General features: G+C 32.0%; 1 protein-coding gene across 1 annotated transcript in view; it reads right to left on the bottom strand.

Moving 5' to 3' along the window:
• Nucleotides 1-3,614: 3,614 nt before the first annotated feature.
• LOC123665585 (sodium-dependent neutral amino acid transporter B(0)AT3) overlaps nt 3,615-23,033 on the bottom strand; it is a 38,199-nt gene continuing 18,780 nt past the window's right edge. The window contains exons 6-11 of the mRNA XM_045599870.1: nt 13,185-13,335; nt 11,279-11,480; nt 9,919-10,078; nt 8,702-8,864; nt 8,125-8,325; nt 3,615-3,837 (exon numbers count right to left, since the gene is read on the bottom strand). Of these exons, the coding sequence (XP_045455826.1) occupies nt 3,670-3,837; nt 8,125-8,325; nt 8,702-8,864; nt 9,919-10,078; nt 11,279-11,480; nt 13,185-13,335 (1,045 nt within the window). The 3' untranslated portion in view covers nt 3,615-3,669. The remainder of the gene's footprint in view (nt 3,838-8,124; nt 8,326-8,701; nt 8,865-9,918; nt 10,079-11,278; nt 11,481-13,184; nt 13,336-23,033) is intronic.

Genomic DNA, 23,033 nt, shown 5'->3' on the forward strand with positions numbered 1-23,033 from the left:
AAATAAAACAAAAAAATCGTGGCAATATTTTTATTTTTGCATTTCAAAATGTAATCACTATCTTAAAACATCAGTTCGCTACAACTAGTGCGGGATGTCATCCCGAAGCTATCTACGAAATACTTACATGCTATTACAGCTCATTTGAGCGATATTTATCAATTTAATTACGATAATTAGATACAAATATTAAAATTAATATATTATTTTTAATCAAATACATAACCTTTTTTAATTTATACATAATTAAAAATTAATAAGTTATATCCATTTTTTGTTCGGAAATTATTTAAAAAAAAACTGCCTTAAAATAACAATCAATTTTGACGTTATTTTGCTGTTGTATAAACGTATTTTTATCGTCTTTTTTAATTACGTGGGAACTGCTTTTTTAGCTTTAGTCATTATAAAGAGAACATAAACACACATGATAAGAAAATTGATCATTGCAGTTAAAAAGTTTTTCAAAAAATATTACTTTTATTAAAATAATTTAATAAGTAACTAATATAATTAAGTTATATAATAACTTCCCAAAATCGATAAGAAAGAAATTTAAAGTATTATCTATCAGTTACTAGCGGATATTTTATTTACAGTAATATCAGGCTTTATTTGATTTTAAATATATCTAGTTCATGTCTCTTTTTTTCTAAATTTAAGCATAGTTCTAGTACGATTCAAAGCTTTCTAGATATTTCTAGATTCTTCTATAACCGAGGTACCCTGATGGTGTCAGCGTTCGACGCATAGATGTTTTAAACCCTTTCCTAATTTTAAAAGTTCACCGTGGGACGTTAATTTTTTTTTTATAAATGTTACGATACTTAAAAATAATGTTATTGAAATTAAAAATTTAGCAATTTATTTTTTAATTTTTGTGTGGATAATATTTTTTTTACCATAAAGGTTTTATATTTTCTAACTGTCCAATTTTTTTATTAATGCTACATTACCTAAATTACTACGACTAGCATGCTGCGATTTCGTTTTAATTTCTCATAAACTATTAATCGTAACATTAATTTTAGTTTTCTTCATAATTATTCAACCCATTGTGACTAAATACTTAATAGATCATCAAAAATTGTATAAAAAATTAGAATAGTTTCAACGAACATGAGCTGAATAATAAACTATTCATTTGACATATTCATGTGTCAAAATTTTAATGTCGGAACTTTCCATCAAAAATAACGTTAATTGTTGTTGTAAAAATAGTTTTACATCATTGATACTAAAAAATCGAATAATTAAAAAAATGCATTTATCGATCCAAAAACCAGAAAGATCTTTATTCAATTCATAACATTACAGGCTTATCATACGCAAAAGTATAAGAGTCGATATTCATAAGATTCATAAGATTTACTTGTTTTTAACATTGTTAGGCATGACTAGACTACGGTCCTGAGTTTGGTGTTGTAAAATAATTCCAAAGAATTATAAAATATAAAATATGCTAGAATATATTGAATATGTCATATTTGAATTTAATTTCTTAACGAGCTGTGAACGACACTGTATTAATTCCATTTATGTTAATGTTTCCTAACTAAATTAGACTACGATCGGCTCTTATAGTACCATTTTTGTCACTCATAGCGCTAGTGTCTTAATAGTCAAAGTTAAAACCGTGTTCTTGCAAAACTTTTTCATATTCTCGACATAAGCCCTGTTTCTATATTAAGAAAACGATTCGTTTTGCTTACGAAGCGTTTTTTTCAAATAGTATGAAATATTCGTTCCTTGGTGAAACGTATCATTTTCTGAACATTGATAACGGGGAATAATCCATTTCGTTTTTTTTATAGATAGAAAATTATAGTGTAAAAAAGTCACTAACAATGCGAATTATTTTATTTAAGTAATAGAACATTATTGTATTATCTAGGTGCCGAAATCTAATTTACAGTGATAACGTCGGTTACACCGGACCTAACCGTTCTTTTTTATAACGACTTATAAGTAAAACATTAAGCTTCTATTAAGTTTATCCTAAACCTAAAATCTCAATAGTTGATATAATTTAGAAACGTTCGTAACGATAGTTTTTTTTTTTTTTTTTTGTAATTCTAAATAATACTTAGCGGGTTCAGAGTACGCGCGACTTTCTCGCATTTCGGTTTCTATATTCGAACGACTCGTTTTGTTAACCAACTGTTCAGTTATGAACCTATCGTGTTTGGAACGAATCGTACTGTAAACGAATTGTTTTTTTGAATATAGGAACTTAGCTTTACTAATGGTATTTCGTTTTTTTTTTACTAAATAAGATTTCATTCTGATTGTCAAATGTAAACGAAACTTTTTATAAGGTTATTATATTGAAAATTTAAATAGTGTCTTCAAATTGTTACTTAAGGTCAGTTCTAATGTTGAGTTTTTGGTTTCTGGAGATAGAATTTTGACTAATACTTTATAGAAATACTGTGATATATATCTTTTATAAGCGAGTTCAGATATATAAAGCCGTTAGAAATAATTCAATGTTGATGGCCATAGTAATTTGAAAAAAAAATCGAAGTTACCTCAAACCGAACGAATGAATGATAAAACTATAAGTAAAGGTCAGTTCCTATATTATAAAAACGAATCGTTATGCGTACTAAACATTCAATTTGTTAACCACAAAACATCATGGCGTTTGAAATTGAGCAGTTTGGAGTAAAACAAATCGTTTTTGAATATAGGTCCCCGAGAAGTGTTCTGAAAAGTACACTTTTATTTCTTATCTATGGCACGCTTTATCACTTATACTTAAGAGGACCTATTTTCCATTATACATTTTGATATTAGTAATAAATTATAATATATATTTTAAAAATATTTAAATTATTATGTGAGTAGAACAATTTTATATAATTATCGGAAAACATTACTAGATTAAAGCACATTATATAATGCCGGTATTTCTAAGCATTAGTTGCTAAAGTTAGTAACGAAAATTTGACATAAATAAATTACTGCTTTGAATTTTACTAATGCTTGGTTTTTATATTTAAGAAAATTCTTCGTTTTGCTCACAAAGATTTTGTATACGAATTTTAACGGTTTGTAAGGAAAACGGACCGTTTTTTGATTATAGAAACCGAATTTTACTAGTTGTTGTTAATTTCAAAATTTCTATTTACTTGACCTGGATAATGTTAGAGTACTAAATGTAAGATTATAAAACAGAAAAAAAATACTAACTACAGTTTGGAAGAGACTACAACCAATTTCAAAAAACAGATAGAAACTTGAATTCAAGGGCATGTAAATGAATTTGAAATTTATTATTGATAATATACTTTTACTATCTCAAGCGATTTTTTATTATTTTTTTAATAAGTCATTAAATAAATTTTAAGTTATTTTATTTATGATGAACTAAGCCATTATAATAATAAAGATATTGGAACAATAAAAATACAAGTTTAAAGTCACTTCTAGATCTGTATCACTTTGTATACTGAGCAATATAATTAATTAATAATACAAGAATTTATTTAAAACTAAAATGTTTTATAAATATTTAATTGTCTTATTGTAACGTCAATTGATATCGAATTTTAAATATAAATACTATATTACATAAAACTTTGTCATAAATAAAGATATAAAAAAGTAAATTTATAAATAAAAGAAATTTAATTACAAAAATATCCATGTCATGAATACAAACAATCAATCGACGACGTCCATTTTGAATGTATTAGGATTGTGATCGATCGGTTTCATTGATAATCTTATTCCGGTACCGGTTGAATATTTTGCGTTAAGTATTTCCTCGTCACTACTGCTCGAGTCTTCGTAGCGGTCGGTCGTGCGCGGTATTTGCTCTGAATCTGAAGACTGTAAAAATGATGTTTATAATTAGAAGCTATTTTATATCGCAATAATATTCATCGTAAAAATGATTATTTATAGTTTTCTAATGTTTACGCGAATTTTACTCATTTAATGAAACACTTGGTAAAGCTTTAGATTAGGTAAAACCGAATTTTGGGGACCGTGGGGGAAGGGGGGAGAGAGGGTGGGGAACGTTACCCCTGGTACCACTGTCACACCTCAGAACCCCATGGTTATGGAGATATCCATGGTTAAAGTTTTGAGGTTAGAAGAAGAATTTCGAAAGTTAGAGGAACGCTTGGCTCCGGCGCTGCGGGAAGTGATTCAATTAGCACATTCTGCGTAGATAGGACTAAATAAAATATTGATGTATGTCGGGTAGTTTCGAATAACTTTGTAACGTTAGGACGTCTGACACCTCAGTCCTCCCGTGACCATGGTTGCTGTAAAGTATCCGAAACGTCGGGAATCAAAAGTTAATAATAAACCGCGATAAAATCCGAAAAAAGTGTTTCATTAAATGATTATTTATAGCCGGTTTCATCGGTTGTTAAGAAGTTTATACTACAAATAAGTTACGAATAGACCTTTACAGTAAGAGGTAATACAAGCCATTAGGATCTACGCCTTCTTAATTATTAGACTAAAACTTTTAGATTCATCTTTGTGAATAAAAATATATCCTAAATATAGAGTTCGGTGATAATAATAATATTATACTATAAACTGTTGTTAAATTTCATCACCCGTTAGATAGTGTTATCGACAACCGATGAAACAGGCCTTTAGCGTAGGTATTAGAGAAATGAAATTAAAATAGTTATAATATATTTTTTAAATTTCATTGCTTCCTATGTAAAAAGCAAAACAACCCGTTTATACAAAATATTTAAATAAATGTATGTAATGGATGGTAATAATTACATGCACGATGATTTGAAAAATGCAACTTAAAGGGTCAAATGGAAAATGTTAGGTAACAAGCATGTCTGAGAAAATATAGGTAATTACATACATTAGGATAGCATTAGTGTTAGCAGATATCAGAACTATACACAATACAACTAAATAATATAAATACTCATTTATCTACAACAAACTTCATAATAAAAAAATGATTTCAATAAAACATTAATCAACAATAAACCAATTTTAAATTTCACTGAAAAAAAAAACTGAAAACAATAATAATAATTAGTAAAATTGACGATTTTTTTTTTTTTTTTGAAAGAAGGACTTCCTTAAAAACCTTATTTATGAATTTAATGATAATTTTCAAATCATAATAATTATTTTTTTTTAATGGGAAAATAGATTTTTATAAAAGTTCCTATTTCCAAAAACAATCATATTAAATTGTCCCAATTTATTTACAAAAGAAAAAGTGTGTTAAAATTTAGAATAACAAAACTTCTTTGAGAAATCCAAATAAATAAAAAAAATATGTTAAATAAAAATTATTCGCTGTCGTCCATTTAGGCAATTTGAATCCCAATTTATATGTCAAAGAAAAGGTGCATTAAAATGTAAAAAAAAAATGAAGAACTTTTTATTAACAACAATTTTTAAACTAGAAAGTTATTAACGTATAAAATACGAAGTAAAATTACAATAAACAAACATTTATTTCTTGGGTCGTCGCACGATGCTGGTAGGAAGCCTTGTCGGCCTCTCGTCGCTGCTGTCCACTCCCTATATTTAAAATTATTTACACTATAGCCAGAGTCCTATATCCAACAAACGATTCGTTTTACTTACGAATTACGGATCGTTTGTTGGATATAGGCACCGATCTTCTATTGAATTTAGTCACAAACTTTCGAAAAATCTCTTTCACTCTTTTCTTCAATCTTTTACAGTCAATCTTAATAAAAGAAATATTTTTAGAAATATACATATATCACGATTCATTCTATAACATCCCACTGCTGGGCATTAGCTTCTTTCTGCGTGTAGGAGAAGGAAAAATATAATTATATGCTTCAAGTAATTCAAAGCGGTTTTAAAGCTCACTGAAATAAAAAAAATTGATTCTGATTTAATTTTCTTTCTCAACAGACACTTGAAGACTGAGTTGACCGAATCGTTCAGACAAAAAACCAGATAACACGATAACAGAAATATATTATCTGTACCTGTTCTAGAAAGACATACCAAATTATTCTTTCAGTTTAATATTAATGCCATTTTAATTTTAGTTAATTTTACAAACACGTTTTAAGAACCCAAACACACTTCACAAACAACAAAAACAACAGTCTTACATCAAAGTCGCCGATGGTGAACTTGGTGGCCGCGTCCGGCAACAGCTGTGCGGGTGGCGCGCTCTCCGGGGAAATAACCTAACCCCCACCAACGTTAGTCACATATCAAGGGCGTAACTATTACCATATTTACCGTATCACTATGCCCTCAAGCTATTAGGGGCCTCCAGACCCCCCTTCAGAAGTAAACACGAACTCTTGTAAAATCTATATCTAGCATATGGGTATTTCTCTGTAAACTCTGGACAACTCACTGTCTCAGGCCCGATAAACTATAAAAAATATAGTTTCAAATAACTCAAAGTAAAAAGATAATTTTCTGACTTATCGCTCACCATCGTACATAACAATAATGTACGTCCATGAAAATAAAGTTTAAATAAAGGTCGCAAGTCCTAGGCACTGCTCTGAGTTACTCCCTCCGCCACACGATAGACACGTGTTCGGTGGACGTTACAATTTCGTTACAATCTTTTTAAGTACTACCTACATAATATTGTAAAGAGTGCGAGTATAACCCACGCCCGCGCCCTGTAAATATAGAAAAGGAGCTTCCAAGAGTCGAAAGACTTCATATTTAATCTCTATATATCATCATTTCTACGTAGTGCTTTGTATTTATTCCCTTCAAGTGTACAAATGATAATAAATAAAGAATATTCATTCATAGCTATAAAAAAAAAACTAACTAGAGGATTATTTATCGAGAAAAAATAGGCTTAAAGTTGCCCATTTTACAGAGAAATGCCCAAATACATGGCCCTGAAACTATAGGGGCCTCCGCTCAGTAGTAAAACACGAAATCTCTTTAAAAAATCGCTTTCATTTAAGGGTACTTATATTGTTTTCAATTATTTCCAACAGGATTCAGTTACATAGGTCGCAGGGCTTACCAATTTTTGATACGGAACTCAGGTATAGCCACGCCGATGTTACGTATGGTCTATTTCATTAGATTTTTCGTAACACAAACACAAAATATAAAGTTTCCATATTGAAAAACGATTGCTTTCACACTATCTTAATAAGTCGTATTCGAAAAAAAAATTGAACACAATGGTCCCCATTAGGATTTACTCTCGTGCCGGGGGTCCGGAAACACACACAATAGACAAGCACAAACACCCAGACCAGGACAAACATCTGTATGGCCAATACAAATGTTTGTCATGAGCAGGAATTAAACCAGCCAGCGCCAGCGCAACGGCCAAAAGCTAGTGCTGTGACCGTTGCGTTAGCGCGTAATCACAGCACAAAATAACCCCAAAAAGAAAATAATCTATTGAAACTGACCATACGATATAAAATTTTATAAGTGACAAAACATTTCAAGATAATGTATTCGATAATATATCCTGATGGCTTGAAGGACCATTTCTAACCATAAACATTATTTAAGTACAAGGAAAATTATTAGTAGCATATAAAGTATATACAACAATTAGCAACAGGAATTAGCATGACCAAGTTAGGGAGCATAACACAGTATACAGAAGTACAGAAACAGAATGAGTTAGCGTTAATGAAACTATGATGTATGTGGACTTCGAAACTTTAGTGGATATTATTTAACTTGAAGATTTTTGTTATTAAAATGTCTTTCCGTTTTGATTACCATAATATTTTGGTTGTGAGGATGTCTACACCTCGATATAGAACTAGTGTCAAAATTATATATTGTATCATGGGGTGGTTGGCTGATCATTCTTAACACAGACTATACTAATAACCCATATAAGGTGTTCCGTCTGAACTTTTTTTTTTGTTGTAATTAAACCCTGTGCACACGTAATTGAATTTGAAATAAAGCTTATTATTGCTATTATTTAAAAATATCTTTCTCTCCCTCAAAATTCGTTGCATGGTAAAACGTTCGACATTCATTATATTCTAAAAAAAAGTACAACTTGAAAATGAAATGAAATTCGAAAATGAAAAATGATGGAAAATTAGAAAAATATCTACCATAAACCATATCCCCTTTAACCATTACTTCCCCCTCCCCCCGTATAAAGAAAATACTTACGTCCTGGTCGCTCATCATTTCCTTGGTGGAAACGGTGGTTTCGATCCTCCTGATGGAGCCCTGGTGGATGTCAACATCCAGTGCGAGACACTGGAATCTCCTCAGTAGCAAGACCACGGGTATGGGGAGGATACCTGCCAGGATCATGGCCACTGCGATACCCAACACCCAATTCGGATACGGTGTTTTTTCCACACGACCCTGTAAATAGAAGAAAGTCTAATATTTTTTTTTCACGTGGTTGTCCATTGTCCCACACCCCCCCCCCCCCCGTTTGAAGAAACGCAGTTAGTAGTCAAACAGAGTAGATACTAATGTAGCCAATAGAAAACAGTCAATATCCCGTTTTATATATTAATAGACTTAATAGTCTTAGTCATCATATATTATTGTTTTAAAACAGGAACTCCGGAGTCTCTTGCGGATTCTTCTCTGCAGAATCTACTTTCCAAATCAGTGGTAGCATCTGTTTAACTAAAATTAATTAATTAAAAACCAATATAATTTTAATTTGTAATGAGTGCTTTTGAAGCTTAGTCGAACAAAGTAATTTTTAATTCTGATTCTAAAGTCTGACCTCCTCAGCATTCCAAGCCCCGTAGGTGGGAGGGTTGAGCAACATGAAGATGAGCGAGGAGATGAGGATGCAGGACACGATGAAGGGCCCCACGTAGCGCCACGTCACTTGCCAGTACAAGCCCGGCCGGTAGCCCGTCATCTCGTAGATGTCGTTGGTGAACCTGACGATGATGTTTATTTTTACTTAAGTAACCATGACCATATTGCAGTTAATGTTTCATTGTTGGAAAATGTATCTTTCTTTATATAAGAAAATGCTCGAAGCTTCATCCACACTCTACTTTACTATGGGATAGAGGATAATTTCTATACTACGAGTTTTCAAATGTCTATCGTAATGACCGGGACCGACAGCTTTACATGCTTTCCAAGGCATAACGGGGAGAGCACATGAATATAAATAGGATTCAGCCTGAAAGATCCCACCGCTGGTCATAGGTCTCTTTCTCCATGTGGGAGAAGGATCGGAGCATAATCCACCACGCTGCTCCATTACGGATTGACAGATATACTATGAGTAACGATCGCTATTAGGTGTTTATATGATAACAGTCAAAACTGACAGCTTAACGTAATTTCCAAGACTACACCCAGACCGGAAATAAATATTTCTACAAATAAAAAAATATATTTCGAGCGAGAAATCGAAAACGCAACCGCCGTCCAAATCATGCAAAAAAAATGAAACATACAAACATGAAACATAGAAATATGTGACTAGCTCATAGAAAGTTTCTTACATATGTATTATTTATATGTATGTTTCAAAAATAATGTAATATGTAGCTATATCAGTCGGTTGTTATTAACTTATAACAAAACCATTACGTTGCTTACCATTGGAACAGACGACCGTATGTGTGTTATAGATATTTATTTCTAAAAAAAAATAACTTAGGATTTGAGGACAGGAAATTAATTTGGACTCAAATATAAACCCGCATAATTTCCGCATGACTACTCCTAATCGGATTTTTGTTTGTTTCTTATTGTAAGAATAACGGTTGTGTAAAATTAGGCAAAAAAACATTGATATAGTCACGAAAAAAGGCGGATCAGCCGCCGGATCAGCTATTTAAATAAAAAATATAGATAAAAAAACTTAATTAAAATAAAATTATCTATACACACAATCATCTATATGACTCACACAAACACCTGTATGGCCCATACAAACATCTGTATGGCTCATACAAACCCCTGTATGGCTCATACCTCTCGTGCCCATAGATGTAGATGACGGCGACCATCTCGAGCAGCGCGACGACGACGAGGCCGATGGTGCCGGCGAACGAGTCGAACATCTTGAGCCAGTACTCGCCCGCGCCCGTCGTGAAGATCAGTCCCACGAAGAAGCACACCGTGCACACGAACCCTGGAAACAGTCGCTTATTCATTTACGCTTCAGCCTATAATATCACACTACTGGGCTTAGGCCTCTTTCCCCATGTAGGAGGAAGATAAGAGCTTAATCCACCACGCTGCTCCAATGCGGGTTAGCGGATAAATTTTCTACGATGCGTAACGCTATCAGGTGTCTATGATAAAAACCGGGACCAACGGCTAACGTGTTCTCCGTGACACGGTTGGGGAGATTAACAACCAGACCGGAAATAAATATTTGTATAAACACAAATATCCACTCCGAGAGGTAATCGAACTCGCGACAGTCGGTATTTAGGCGCCGCAGAAACGGCACAGACACCATTACACCACAGCGGTCGTCTTATTCACTCATGTTTACTCTATTCCACATATATATTGAATATTGATGCGCAACGAAAAGAAAGGCGGTCTTAAAACTATAAAAACCTCAAATAACAGAATTCCTTATTTTTGTTCCGTTTTAATGAACAAGCCAATAAAAACCGCTCAGTTACAAACGTGACACGTTCTATTCGATAATCAGTTATTTATTAAAACGAATTTGAATATAGGAACTGAACTTATGAAAAGAACAATATTTATTAATAAAGAAATATGCAAAGGCGAATATATAGCTGCAAGCGCTAGAATAGCAAGCCTATTTATTTGTTTGTTAATAATACAATAATATATATAATATACATATACTTGCTGTATCACATAAAGGAAACTTAGTACTAATGTGCACTGTACTTAAAATATGGGTATAAAAAATGAAATGAGCACTAAACAATATAATAGACAAAAAATATCAGAAGGTAGTCTAAATTTTACATAGAATGGACAATTAATCATGTCATTGTCACCAGCAAACCGAACATCAATAAAGTAAAATTATTCAAAAACGGGATATTTAACATGTTCTTTATTTTCATTTTGCGGAGCTCGATACTTCGCCATCTACATCTACGAATTTCTTGTCCACGAGATCGTCCCAAGATTCCGTTTTTGAATAATTTTAGCAATAAACATACCCTTGTTAATTTAAAATCATATATCAACAAAGTTATTTTGAAGTTATGTTAAAATTTATTTTCGTTCATTTCATCTATTTAACTTTTTTGGAATTAATTCAATAAAGCATAATTAAGAAGTACATATGTTGAAAAGAAGCTACAAATATACGCTAGTTATTTGATACAATTCTTACCAGTAATAACCGGCTTGCTGAATCTTTTGAAGAAATCAATATCGAATATGGTGCACAGCATCCCTTCCATGATACCGATCTGACTGCCGAGACCCAGAGACAACAGCATCAGGAAGAAGATGATAGACCAGAACGGAGCTGGAGTCAGTTTGAGGATCGCTTGAGTAAATACGATGAAGGCTAGACCGGTGCCTTCTGCGGCCTGTAAAAATGGAAAATAGTTTTAAAGTTTAGTGAAAAATTAATAATCATAGTACTTAAAATTATTAACCAATTAAATTATTAATGTTAAAAATTACTTTATTCAAGTCAGCATCAAAGGCATTTAAAGTCATAATTTTACAAATTAAAATTGTATTTGTTTTTAAAAATTAATTTTACTAAATGTGTAATTACCGCCGATTTGTAATGTAGAAACTGTTGTCAAAAGTTGATATTTTTTTTTGTATTAAAAAAAACCTTCCGTGAGCCTTAAAAAACATACAAAATAAATCAGCCGAATTGGTCGAGCCATTCTCGAGTTATGCGCTTAGCAACATTCATTTTTATTTATAATATACCTACAAAACTACAAAAATACCTACGATTATACCTTTTAAAATAACATTCATTTACCCGTTTATTCTTTATATTTCATATCTACAGAAAAATCTCATAGATGGCGCTGCTTTAGAATTGTCTTGTCTACTTATACTCATTTAATTATGTTTATCGGCTTAGTTACTTATATTTTTTTTTATAGTGTGAAGCCAGCTTATATAGCATGGTTATTAACATAATAACAACAACATCTAAATATGCGTCGTTAGATTACACGTTGTTACAGAATGCGTTGAGGAAATAAAAGTTCACTGCTCGTTCCCGGTAGGTGATAGCATTATAATATGTAGCCTATATGTTGACCCGACTTCTTAATAATATTGGTGCCAAATTTGAAGTTCCATGCGATACTTTTTGAGTTTATCCCGGAGATACATACAGAGTCTGTATGTATGTCCAGGATTACAGACAGACGAAAATTTTAAAAACTATATTTTTGGCTTCGGTATCGATTGTAGATCACACCCCAAGTATTCTTTTAAAAAATATTTAATGTTTCAATGTACAGTTTTGACTTTCCTACCATTTTATTATATGTAAATAGATAATAGCTGTGCTCGCGACTTCGTGCGTCATGCATAAAAGTAGTCTAAGTTACTCCTTATTACATCAGTTATTTACCAGTGAAAGTCCCGTCAAAATCGGTCGAGCCGTTTCAGAGATTAGCCGAAACAAACAGACAGACAGACAAACAGATAGACAGACAAAAATTGTAAAAAATGTTATTTTGGTATATGTACCGTGTATAAATGCATATATGCAATATGCATTTAGGAAAGAACGGTTATTTTAATATTACAAACAAACAGTCCAATTTTATTTATTTGTATAGATATAAGAATGACGTCAGTACTCATGGTTTTAGTTAAAGCTTACGTAAATTAACGACACTTGAATAAATTTGCCAAGATGTGATATTATTGCAAAACTGCTTAAATTGGGATATTTAGTAAAACGCTCACCTAAAAAAAAGTCTTCTAGATTTATGTCCATAGACCTTTGACCTAACAGTTATTATACATTTTTCATAAAGTTCACAAGGAACTGCCTTACGACATACCTTTTAGTGTATATAATTATTACAGTATCGTTATTATAAACGAACGTTATCTAAAAACAGTCTTCTGGAGAAAGAGGCTAACTATTATTATATTGCCCAGATGTGGCATGTGCTTATACAACATCTGCGATGATGTGTCGATGTTTAGAAAAAGTATATAATTAAGTATTCTTAATTATTCTTTAGTAAATATTTAATTCTTGAAATTCCTAAATTTGAGCAAAATATTTATAATATAGTGTATACCTCTTCAAGTTGCTTGCTCATAGCACATCCAGTAAGATTCAGTGCAGATGTGACCGTGCTGTTGAGAGCTGGGAAGTGTTCTTCGTAGTATTCTTGAGTAGAATTCAACATGAAACCTCCGATCTGATGCATAGCCAGCACTTTTATTTCTCTGAAAAAAGAACTTATATTAGGAACACGAAGTTTAGATAACCTTTGCAGTTTTGAAGTATTAAATAACTGTGTTCTCAAAGAAAAGAAAAAACCGATTTCAAATACGGATAATTCAAATACTACTCATCAGATCTTCCTCAACTTTTTCAACCATCTTCTTCATTTAATTCATAATTTAAATGGGATTACACAAGAAGTGACAGAAAGTGAAAGAAAAAAAAGGACAAATTTTGGTACACCCAGTAAAAGGTACATAACACACATAATAAAAGTATAGTCAAATTGAAAATCCCTTTTTGTAATTTGCATGGGACCACATGATAAGTACTAGCTTTCGAATACAGAAAGTGTTGTCCAAATCGTGAGCCCTAGGAAAAAGTTATGACCTAACACAGATAAAAATTACAATCGATATAAGAACCTCTCCATTCTTTTTTAAAGTCCGTTAATAAAGATTAATCAAGTCGAGTAGGGATCCAAAAGTCATACACGAAGTGTTTTTAAAGATACACTCCTTTTGGCGCGTTTTTGGGAAAAATGATGAGTGTGAATTTATACGATGCGCGCGCATACTGTGACAAAAACCCTGAAGTTAGCTAGTCAACGAAGATGAAGTTAGCAATGTGAAGTTACAATATCATATAAGTTCAATAAACAATGAAGTATAACTTTCTGCATACGTACATAAGTACACACACACCTTTTTTAGTATTTTATGACATATTTCGGACTAAAACAGACTCCCTGGAAAAGATCTCGGATCAAAGTTGTATACAAATTAATGTATCAAATTATTAAGTGTAGTAAATAATATATAGAATTAAGGTCAAAGTTACTATACAAACAATGACAATTAATAAGGACATTACTATAGATAATAACAAGCTTCAATCTTAATGTACGTTTACTCCAGACCAATTAACCCTACAGCTACTTGACCGAATGTTCAGGGACATCGCTGAATGGAATCTTGTTTTCTATCTTTAGAACTATATCGGGTTCCTGGATACTGTGTAATGTATTGTGTTTATATGTAAATTGATATTTATTAACGGTAATATTGATAGCAATCTATTATACATGCGCAAATAATAAACCATTGTTATTGTACGAATATGCATTATCTATGTATGTTTTTTTTTTTTTGATTTTTTTTGATTTAGCTGTTCTCCTGTAAGATGGAGGTACATCCCCAGTTGGGCTGCTCGAGATTTTGAGCATGATATTCTCTGCTGTACCTAATTGTTTGATTTTAATTAGCCACGCTGCTCTACTGCAGCTCACGGGATGTTCAATTAAGAAAACTCTTTCGAATACCAGGTTTACTTTACTTTTTTTGACGACGCGTTAGCGTAGCGGTCATAGCACTGGCTGTTGCGCTAGCGGTCGCGGGCTCGATTCACGATAGACATTTGTATCGGTCATATAGATATTTGTCGTGGTCTGGGCATTATGCATGTGTATTGTTTGTTTTTCCGGACCCCCAACAGGAGAAAATCCTACTGGGGGGCATTGAGTGTGAAGCGTTTATTGATTATTTACCACCAAGTATTAGATTTTTCAAGTAAAAAATTTGGCATAAATATAAATGGATATTACTTAAATCACTTGAGATTTGCCGACGACATAGTCCTTCTATCAGAAAGAACAAATCAACTGCAAGTAATGATAAACACTCTAAACGAAAAAAGTCGTAAAGTCGGCTTAATAATCAATCTAACAAAAACTAACATCATGACGAACCATACTAAATTGCGCGTAATTATGCGTAGATAAAAGTGTAAAGTAAGTAATATAAATAATAAAATTGAATGTAATAGTATAGGAATAGGATAATGTAATTGTAATGATAAGCCTTTATATATTTACTTAATAAGATAGGATTAGTCATATAATATATTAATAAAAATTACAAAAAAAAAAATGAAATTTAAATGGATAAAACGATTCCTAACCACAAAAAAAAAGTACCTAACTACTAACAATAACATAGGTTAAGTGTACATTGTAAGTAGCAAATAAGTGTACATATATTGTAGTTAGAAAATAAGTGTAAATATAATAAAAATAATTAGTATATAAGAATATAAAATAAGCAATATGTAGAATAGTTGTGTGCTGTGTGGCTACGGCACTAAAGAATTTAGCCACCCCCTTTCTTCCCGTGGGTGTCGTAAGAGGCGACTAAGGGATAACAAGGTTCCACAACCACCTTGGAACTTAAGAAGCCGACCGATGGCGGGATAACCATCCAACTGCTGGCTTTGAAATACACAGGCCGAAGACGGGCTGCAGCGTCTTCGGTGCGACAAAGCCAGTACTGCGGTCACCGACCCGCCTGCCCAGCGTGGTGACTATGGGCAAAACACATGAGTTCACGTTATTTTTGGCGTCAACTTGTGGAGGCCTATGTCCAGCAGTGGACTGTATAGGCTGTAATGATGAGAATAGTCTTGGTCAGTGGACTCGCGTCGACTTTTAGAAATTTGAAATTTTAAGACTAGTTATTAAGGCTTCTAGATTCTAAGTTGCGGTGAAGTACCGATGCATGTTAAAAAAAATAATAATAATAACAATATATGGAATAACAAAAGCACGGGCATAATAAGCCTGTGGATATATCACATAACTAAAAAAAAAAAAAAAAACCATACTAAAAGACCTATATATCTCGAAATTCACCTTTAACATATGTCGATGCCCACATCTATCTGGGAAAGCAAGTCTCATTCAACCAAAAAAATCACAAACTGGAAGTGGAGAGAAGAATCAACATCACGTGGAAGAAGTTCTGGAGTCTCAAAGAAATACTCAAAAGCGATATGACGATACGGATGAAAGCTAAAGTCATGAACACTTGCCAACTCCCCTCATTAACATATGCTTGCCAAACTTGGAAATTCACCAGAAAAACAAAAAATAAAATTACATCCTGCCAAAGGAGTATGGAGAGAAGCATTTTGAAAATTAGAAAAATTCAAAAGATAACACTGATATAAGACAAAAAACTAGAGCCATAGACGCTCTCAGCTATTCAAAAAAGCTTAAATGGCGATGGGCTGGACATGTTGCGAGACTTAGCGATAATCGCTGGACTAAAAAGACAACAACATGGGTAGGTCCACAGGGACATAGAAAAAGAGGAAGACCATACGCACGCTGGGTAGATGACATCATATAAGTAGCAGGTACTCAATGCTTGCGAACGGCAGAGAATACAGAGTACTGGTCATCTCTGGAGGAGGCCTTTACCTTTCATTGAGAGGGTTCTTGCCAAGAAAATTACTACTATTTAAATAAAATACTATGATTTAATAAACTAAAACAATACATACTAATATTTTTATTCTAAATTTACTATTTATTTAACTATATCAATTAGTGTTTAGGTACTTAACGGATATTTTCTTATTTTTTATTGTTTACTTTTTTTACTATTGTTTTTTTTTACTTTTTTTAAAAACGTTTTTTGTATTTGTGAATAATTTTGCATGTACATTGGTATTAAGATTGTAATATGAAAAAAGCAAGAAATAAAAGGCTTTTTTATTTTTTATTTTTTATTTTATTTATTTTATTAGATTTTTATCACTTGAAAATATGTCTGATCCAGCACGAATTTGAATAAGTAACCTTTCTAAGCTATTAAGGCTGTCTTTACTCCGGCGTTACAAAGATGAACACTTAATCTATAATATATATAAAAGCGAAGGGTCACTCACTCATCACGAAATCTCCGAAACTATAACATCTACAAACTTGAAATTTGGCAAGTAAGCTCCTTATAAGACATGTACATCCGCTAAGAACGGATTTTACGAAACTCGACCCCTAAAGGGGTAAAACGGGGTTTGTAAGTTTAAGTTGTAGTTAAGTATGAAAGTCCTATGTTTTTGAAGTAAGAGACTTGAAATTTAAAATGTACGTTCTGTAGATGGTGAGAAGGTGTCCAAATAATGTATCTTTAGAAATCAACTCCCTTTTAGGATTAAAACGGAGGATGGTAGGTTGACTCACTCATAACGAAATCTCCAAAACTATAACAGCTACAAACTTGAAATTTGGCCGGTAGATTTCTTATAAGGCGTTAACATCCGCTAAGAACAGATTTTACGAAACTGGATCCCTAACGGGGTAAAATGGGGGTTGGAAGTTTGTATGAAAGTCCTAGGTTTTTGAAGTAAGAGACTTGAAATTTAAAATGTATGATGTATAGATGGTGAAGAGGTGTCCAAATAATGTATCGTAATCTATATCGGAATTTTGCCGGGAAAACTTTGTGACACACTGATTTCAATGCGGGTGAAGCCGCGGGCACAGGTAGTATTTGTATAACCTCACATATTCATTCCAAGAGGGAATCGAACCAGCGACCGTCGGTTTTCAGGCGCAACCGACACGGCACACGTACCATTAGACCAGAGCGGTCGTCAAATAGTCTTATATACAATGGATATTTTAATTTACTTAATGACTAAAATGTTGTCACGAGAGGACTGGTCCTCATAAAATCCGAAAAAGATGTTTAATTATAACTAAAATGTTTGTGATTTCCCTAAGCATTTATAAGCAACTCTTACACTCAGGCATTTAACTATTTTAGGAATAGACGACCGTGTGTGTATGTTGAAGATATTTATATGTTTTATATACCTGTTATCTGTATATAGAAACAGAACAAGAACAGAACAGAAAGAAAAAGAATAGAACAGAATAAGAAATGAATAGAACAGAATAGAACACAACAGAATAGTACAGAATAGAAAAGAACAGAACAGAACAAAACTGAACAGAATAGAGAACAGAAGAGAATAGAATAGAACGTAATAGTAAAGAACAGAATAGAACAGAATAAGCACAGAACAGAATAGAAAAGAATAGAACAGAACAGAATAGAATAGAAAAGAATAGAACAAAACAGAATAGAACAGAATAGAACAGAATTAGACCAGAATAGAATATAACAGAATAAGAACAGAACAGAATAGAACAGAAGAGAATAGAACAGAATAGAATAGAATAGAACAGAATAGAACAGAACGGAACAGAACAGAATAGAACAGAATTGAATAGAATAAGAACAGAATAGAATAGAACAGAATAGAACAGAATAAGAACAGAACACAATAGAAAAGAATAGAACAGAACAGAATAGAACAGACCAGAATAGAGAATAGAATAGAACAGAATAGAGTAGAACAGAATAGAACAGAATAGAGTAGAATAGAGTAGAATAGAATAGAACAAAACTGAACAGAATAGGATAGAATAGCACAGAACAGAATAAAACAGGACAAAACAGAACAGAATAGAACAGAGCAGAATAGAACGGAATAGAACAGAATAGAATGGAATAGAATAGAATAAGAACAGAATAGAATAGAACAGAATAGAACAGAATAAGAACAAAATAGAATAGAACAAAACAGAACAGAACAAGACAGAACAGAATAGAAAGGAATAAGAACAGCATAGAACAGAAAAGAATAAGAAATGAATATAACAGAATAGAACAGAACAGAATAGATCGGAATATAATAGAATAGAACAGAATAAGAACAGAATAGAACAGAATAAGAACATAATAAAACAGAATAGAAAAGAAAAGATCAGAACAGAATAGAATAGATTGTATTTTTTTCAAATTGTCGTGACATTTATTAATTTTATTTTATTTTATTTTATTTAAGTTGTATTTGCCTTAGATATCGAAGTGAACAACAATACATTAGATTTATGTTATATGTTTTTATTGGGTACATGTTTTTATTTTTAAATAGTAAAATTTACGTGTCCGTTATATGTATGCACATCTATTTTATTAAATATCATATTTGACATTGTGTTGTTGTAATTAGTTGTTTTAGTTTTAATATAATGGAATTATTGTTAAAATTATTTATCTGTATTAGGTATTGTTTATTATTAATGTGATTTTATTATTTTATTATTGTATTTTACAAATTGTCGTGACATTCATTAATTTTTCTAGTTGTTATAAGAATTGTTTAAGAGGAATTGTTTTATGGGTCAATTGTTACCTGAAATAAAGAAATTATTATATTATATTATTATATTATTATATGTAGAACAGAATTTATTATTACATGTTATATACAGATAACATATATATAGGGTAAACCGTATAGCTATTGCCCACTTAAGGACTTCTAATGCATTGACATCAAAAAAATAAAAAAGTATTATAACAATCAACCATTTATTACTTTTTTCTTGTTACCTGATAAATTCTCCAACAGAATATTAACAGTTTTTAGTTAAAACTTACATAACATAGATAATAATGAAATAAACTTAAAATCTTCTAAAATGTACAGTAATTGCCCCTTTCCTATACTAATTGCCCACATCACAGTATAGTAATTGCCCAGAAACTCAAAATGATAAAATAAACTTTAAACGTAAATAAATAATCAAAATAAAATATTAGACTTATACATCTAATAGGATAATCTTCAATCTTTCAAAACAAATTGTGTTTGGCTCTAATAACTCTATCAAATAATTCTTTAGCTGATGTTTATGAATCAGAATCGCCAGAGACAGAGTCATCTACTTTAAAACAAAGATGGCATAAAAATAAATGTGAATCGGAGCTGTCGGGTATATTTTCTTTATGTTTTGGTGGAATGCAACGCACATGAAAGATCTTTGAACAAGAACTGCAAGTCAATTCATTTTTTATCACATTAAAATGACAAACTCCACAAGTAGGCTTTGGTACAATGTTACTAGGTTTTATTACAATATTATTTAAAACAGTGATCTTTTTTGATGTTGGGATTCCTCGCTTTTCCTTATTTACTATGTCTAATTCTTTTTTTAACTTTTTGGTATCAGTTCAAATTGTGGCTCAGAATGATCAATCAGTTGTTGGCTATTATTCCCTAAAGTTGTATCTATTTCCTTAGAACTAATAATCTCAATAATAGAATTCAGAGTAAAATTTTTATTTTTTGTATTTTCCTCTGATTTTTTTTACCAATATTCTTAGTATATTTATTTTCATTTTCAGTCTTTTTATTTTCTTTGATCAACTTCTTCTCTTCTTTTAATTTTAACAGATTTTCTTTTTCTTTTTGTTTTCTATGTAATGCTTGCTGCTTTAAAATTTTGGGATCTAATGGCATAAGGCTGTCGTTCAGTTTGCCCTTTTCCTTTCTTTATTGACGTTTCTGGCTAAGCTAAACTTGCTTTTGTCACTCCTTCTGATGTTCTGACTGTCAGCTTCGGATGTCTTTTTAAAAATGCCTTCCTCCAACCATCACCTGGCCTATTATTTAAAAATGAATTACGACGCAAGTTTTCCACCAGGAACTTTTGCACGGTATCTAAAATGTCTTCTTTATTTTGGGAAATCCTTTTCTTGCCGAAATTATTATCCAATCGTCTAAACGACTTTCTTCAGTTATAGTTAATATAGGTGATGGCCCTAAACTAGTTTTATGTCCTGGATTTTTAATGTGGTATCGGAAATTAAACCTAGGAACACCGTACTTTTCAGCAGTTTATCTTGTAGATAAATTGTTGGAAATATCTTGTACAGCTTCGATGGCTTTCTGAAAATTCTCTTTGCTATATTTAACTTTTGTGCTCTTTGGCATACTGTAAATATAATAATAATAACCATTTAGATAATCATGCATAGCAATTGTGAAACAAGTTTAAGCAATGAGCAAGTTAGACACTACTTCATGTGATGACAAGACACTTTGGTAAAAGAAATGCCCATAACAATAATTGCCCTGGGCAATAACTATAGACATTATCATATGGCAATAACTAAAATCATGGTGGGCAATCACTAAAAATATGCAGATTTACATGCAGTAATTACCCACCGTTAAAATAACCGTTAAGAATTAAATATTACCAGGTATAACTAATTTAAAACTGAGAAAATACATATAAGTTCATGATAACTATACGCCAATAGTTTAATATCAAATAAAATGCAAAAAAATGAGCCTTTAAGCAAGTTATTCCTTATGAAAACTGTTAAACTACTAACCTTATTGAATAACACGTTCACCCGTCTCGATAAAATCCGTCATTACTATTTTTTTTCTTTATAAGTTGCCAGCAGTCAATTTTAAAAATACTATACACTAATCACAGAGCCACCTAGTAAATTCTAATCGAACTAGAATGATTCAAAGAGAGCACATGAGAATATTTTTCTTAAAGTGGGCGATCACTGTCAGTGGGCAATCACTCTCTGGTTTACCCTATATATAATCGAAAGGAAACTCATCACGAAATCTGCGAAACTATAACACAAACTTGGAATTTGTCAGGTAGGTTTGGGGGTTGGAAGTTTGTATGAATGTCCTATGTTTTTGAAGTAAGAGACTTGAAATTTAAAATGTAAGCTCTATAGATGGCGAAAAGGTGTCCAAATAATGTATATTTAGAAATCAACTCCCTTTTGGAGTTAAAACGGTGGACGGTAGGTTGACTCACTCATCACGAAATCTCCGAAACTATAACAGCTACAAACTTGGTAAGGAGATGTCTAAGTAATGCATCGTAATCTATATATATACTAGCTGACCTGGCGAACTTCGTATCACCTTATTTTTTTCTGAAATATAATAATAACATAATATATCAAAATAAAATATAGCCTATCTTTTAAGTTGGATCAAACTGCACACGGTGTGCAAATTTGACTAAAATCGGTTAAGTAGTTTAGGAGTCCATTGAGGACAAACATTGTGACACGAGATTTATATATATTAAGATAAAAGAGAAAGGTTATTGGCTCACTCATCACGAGAACTCAAAAACCGCTGGATGGTCGATCCATCAAGGATGGACAAAGATGAAATTTGGCAGGGAGGTAGATTATTAGACGTCCGCTAAAAGCGGATTTTGCGATATTCCACCACTAAGGTGGTAACTGGGGTTGATAGTTTGTATGAAAAATATGCAGCAGCTATGTGTTCTTTTTTTTTTTTAACAAGTCTTATACATCCACGGGCTTATGAACCCATGTCCTTTTTTACTCTAATACATGCAAATTTTTATTTTTATTTTTTCTCTATTTCAAGATAGGTGTTAGTGCAGCTATGTGTTCACCTGATAGGTTATTTATACTGCAGCCGGAAAATAAAACTAAAAATGTGGTATATAGGTTTATATATATAGGTATATAGAGGTTTTATAAAAACAACTATTAAATTATACTAAATTGTGCCTCTTAAAAAGTTACTCAGTCTGATAAGCATTTCAAGTGACTGAAATAAAAAAGTAATTTGCGTTAAACATCTTAATAGAAACGCATATCTTTATAACTACGCGGACGTAGTCGCGGGCAACAGTTAGTGTATAACAAAACAAAGTCCCCAAAAATGTATGTTATCGACTCCCTCAAAATCTACTGAACGGATTTTCATGTGGTTTCACCAATAGAGAGAGGGCTTCAAGAGGATGGTTTACAGAGCAGCTAAGCCGATTTTGATGAGAGTTTCACTGAAAGTTTGCCGGGAAATTTTTGTGACACACTGATATCAACGCGGGCGAAGCCGCGGGCACAGCTAGTAATTGATAAACCTACCATTAAATATACAGATTAGTTTATGTATAATACACAAAATCGCAAATATATGGCTAAGTGCAAAACTCGAGAATAGGTCAACCAAATTGGCTATTTTTTTTTAGTTTTACTAATAC

The sequence above is a fragment of the Melitaea cinxia genome, chromosome 24, assembly GCF_905220565.1.
Source record: "Melitaea cinxia chromosome 24, ilMelCinx1.1, whole genome shotgun sequence".
Lineage (NCBI taxonomy): Eukaryota > Metazoa > Arthropoda > Insecta > Lepidoptera > Nymphalidae > Melitaea > Melitaea cinxia.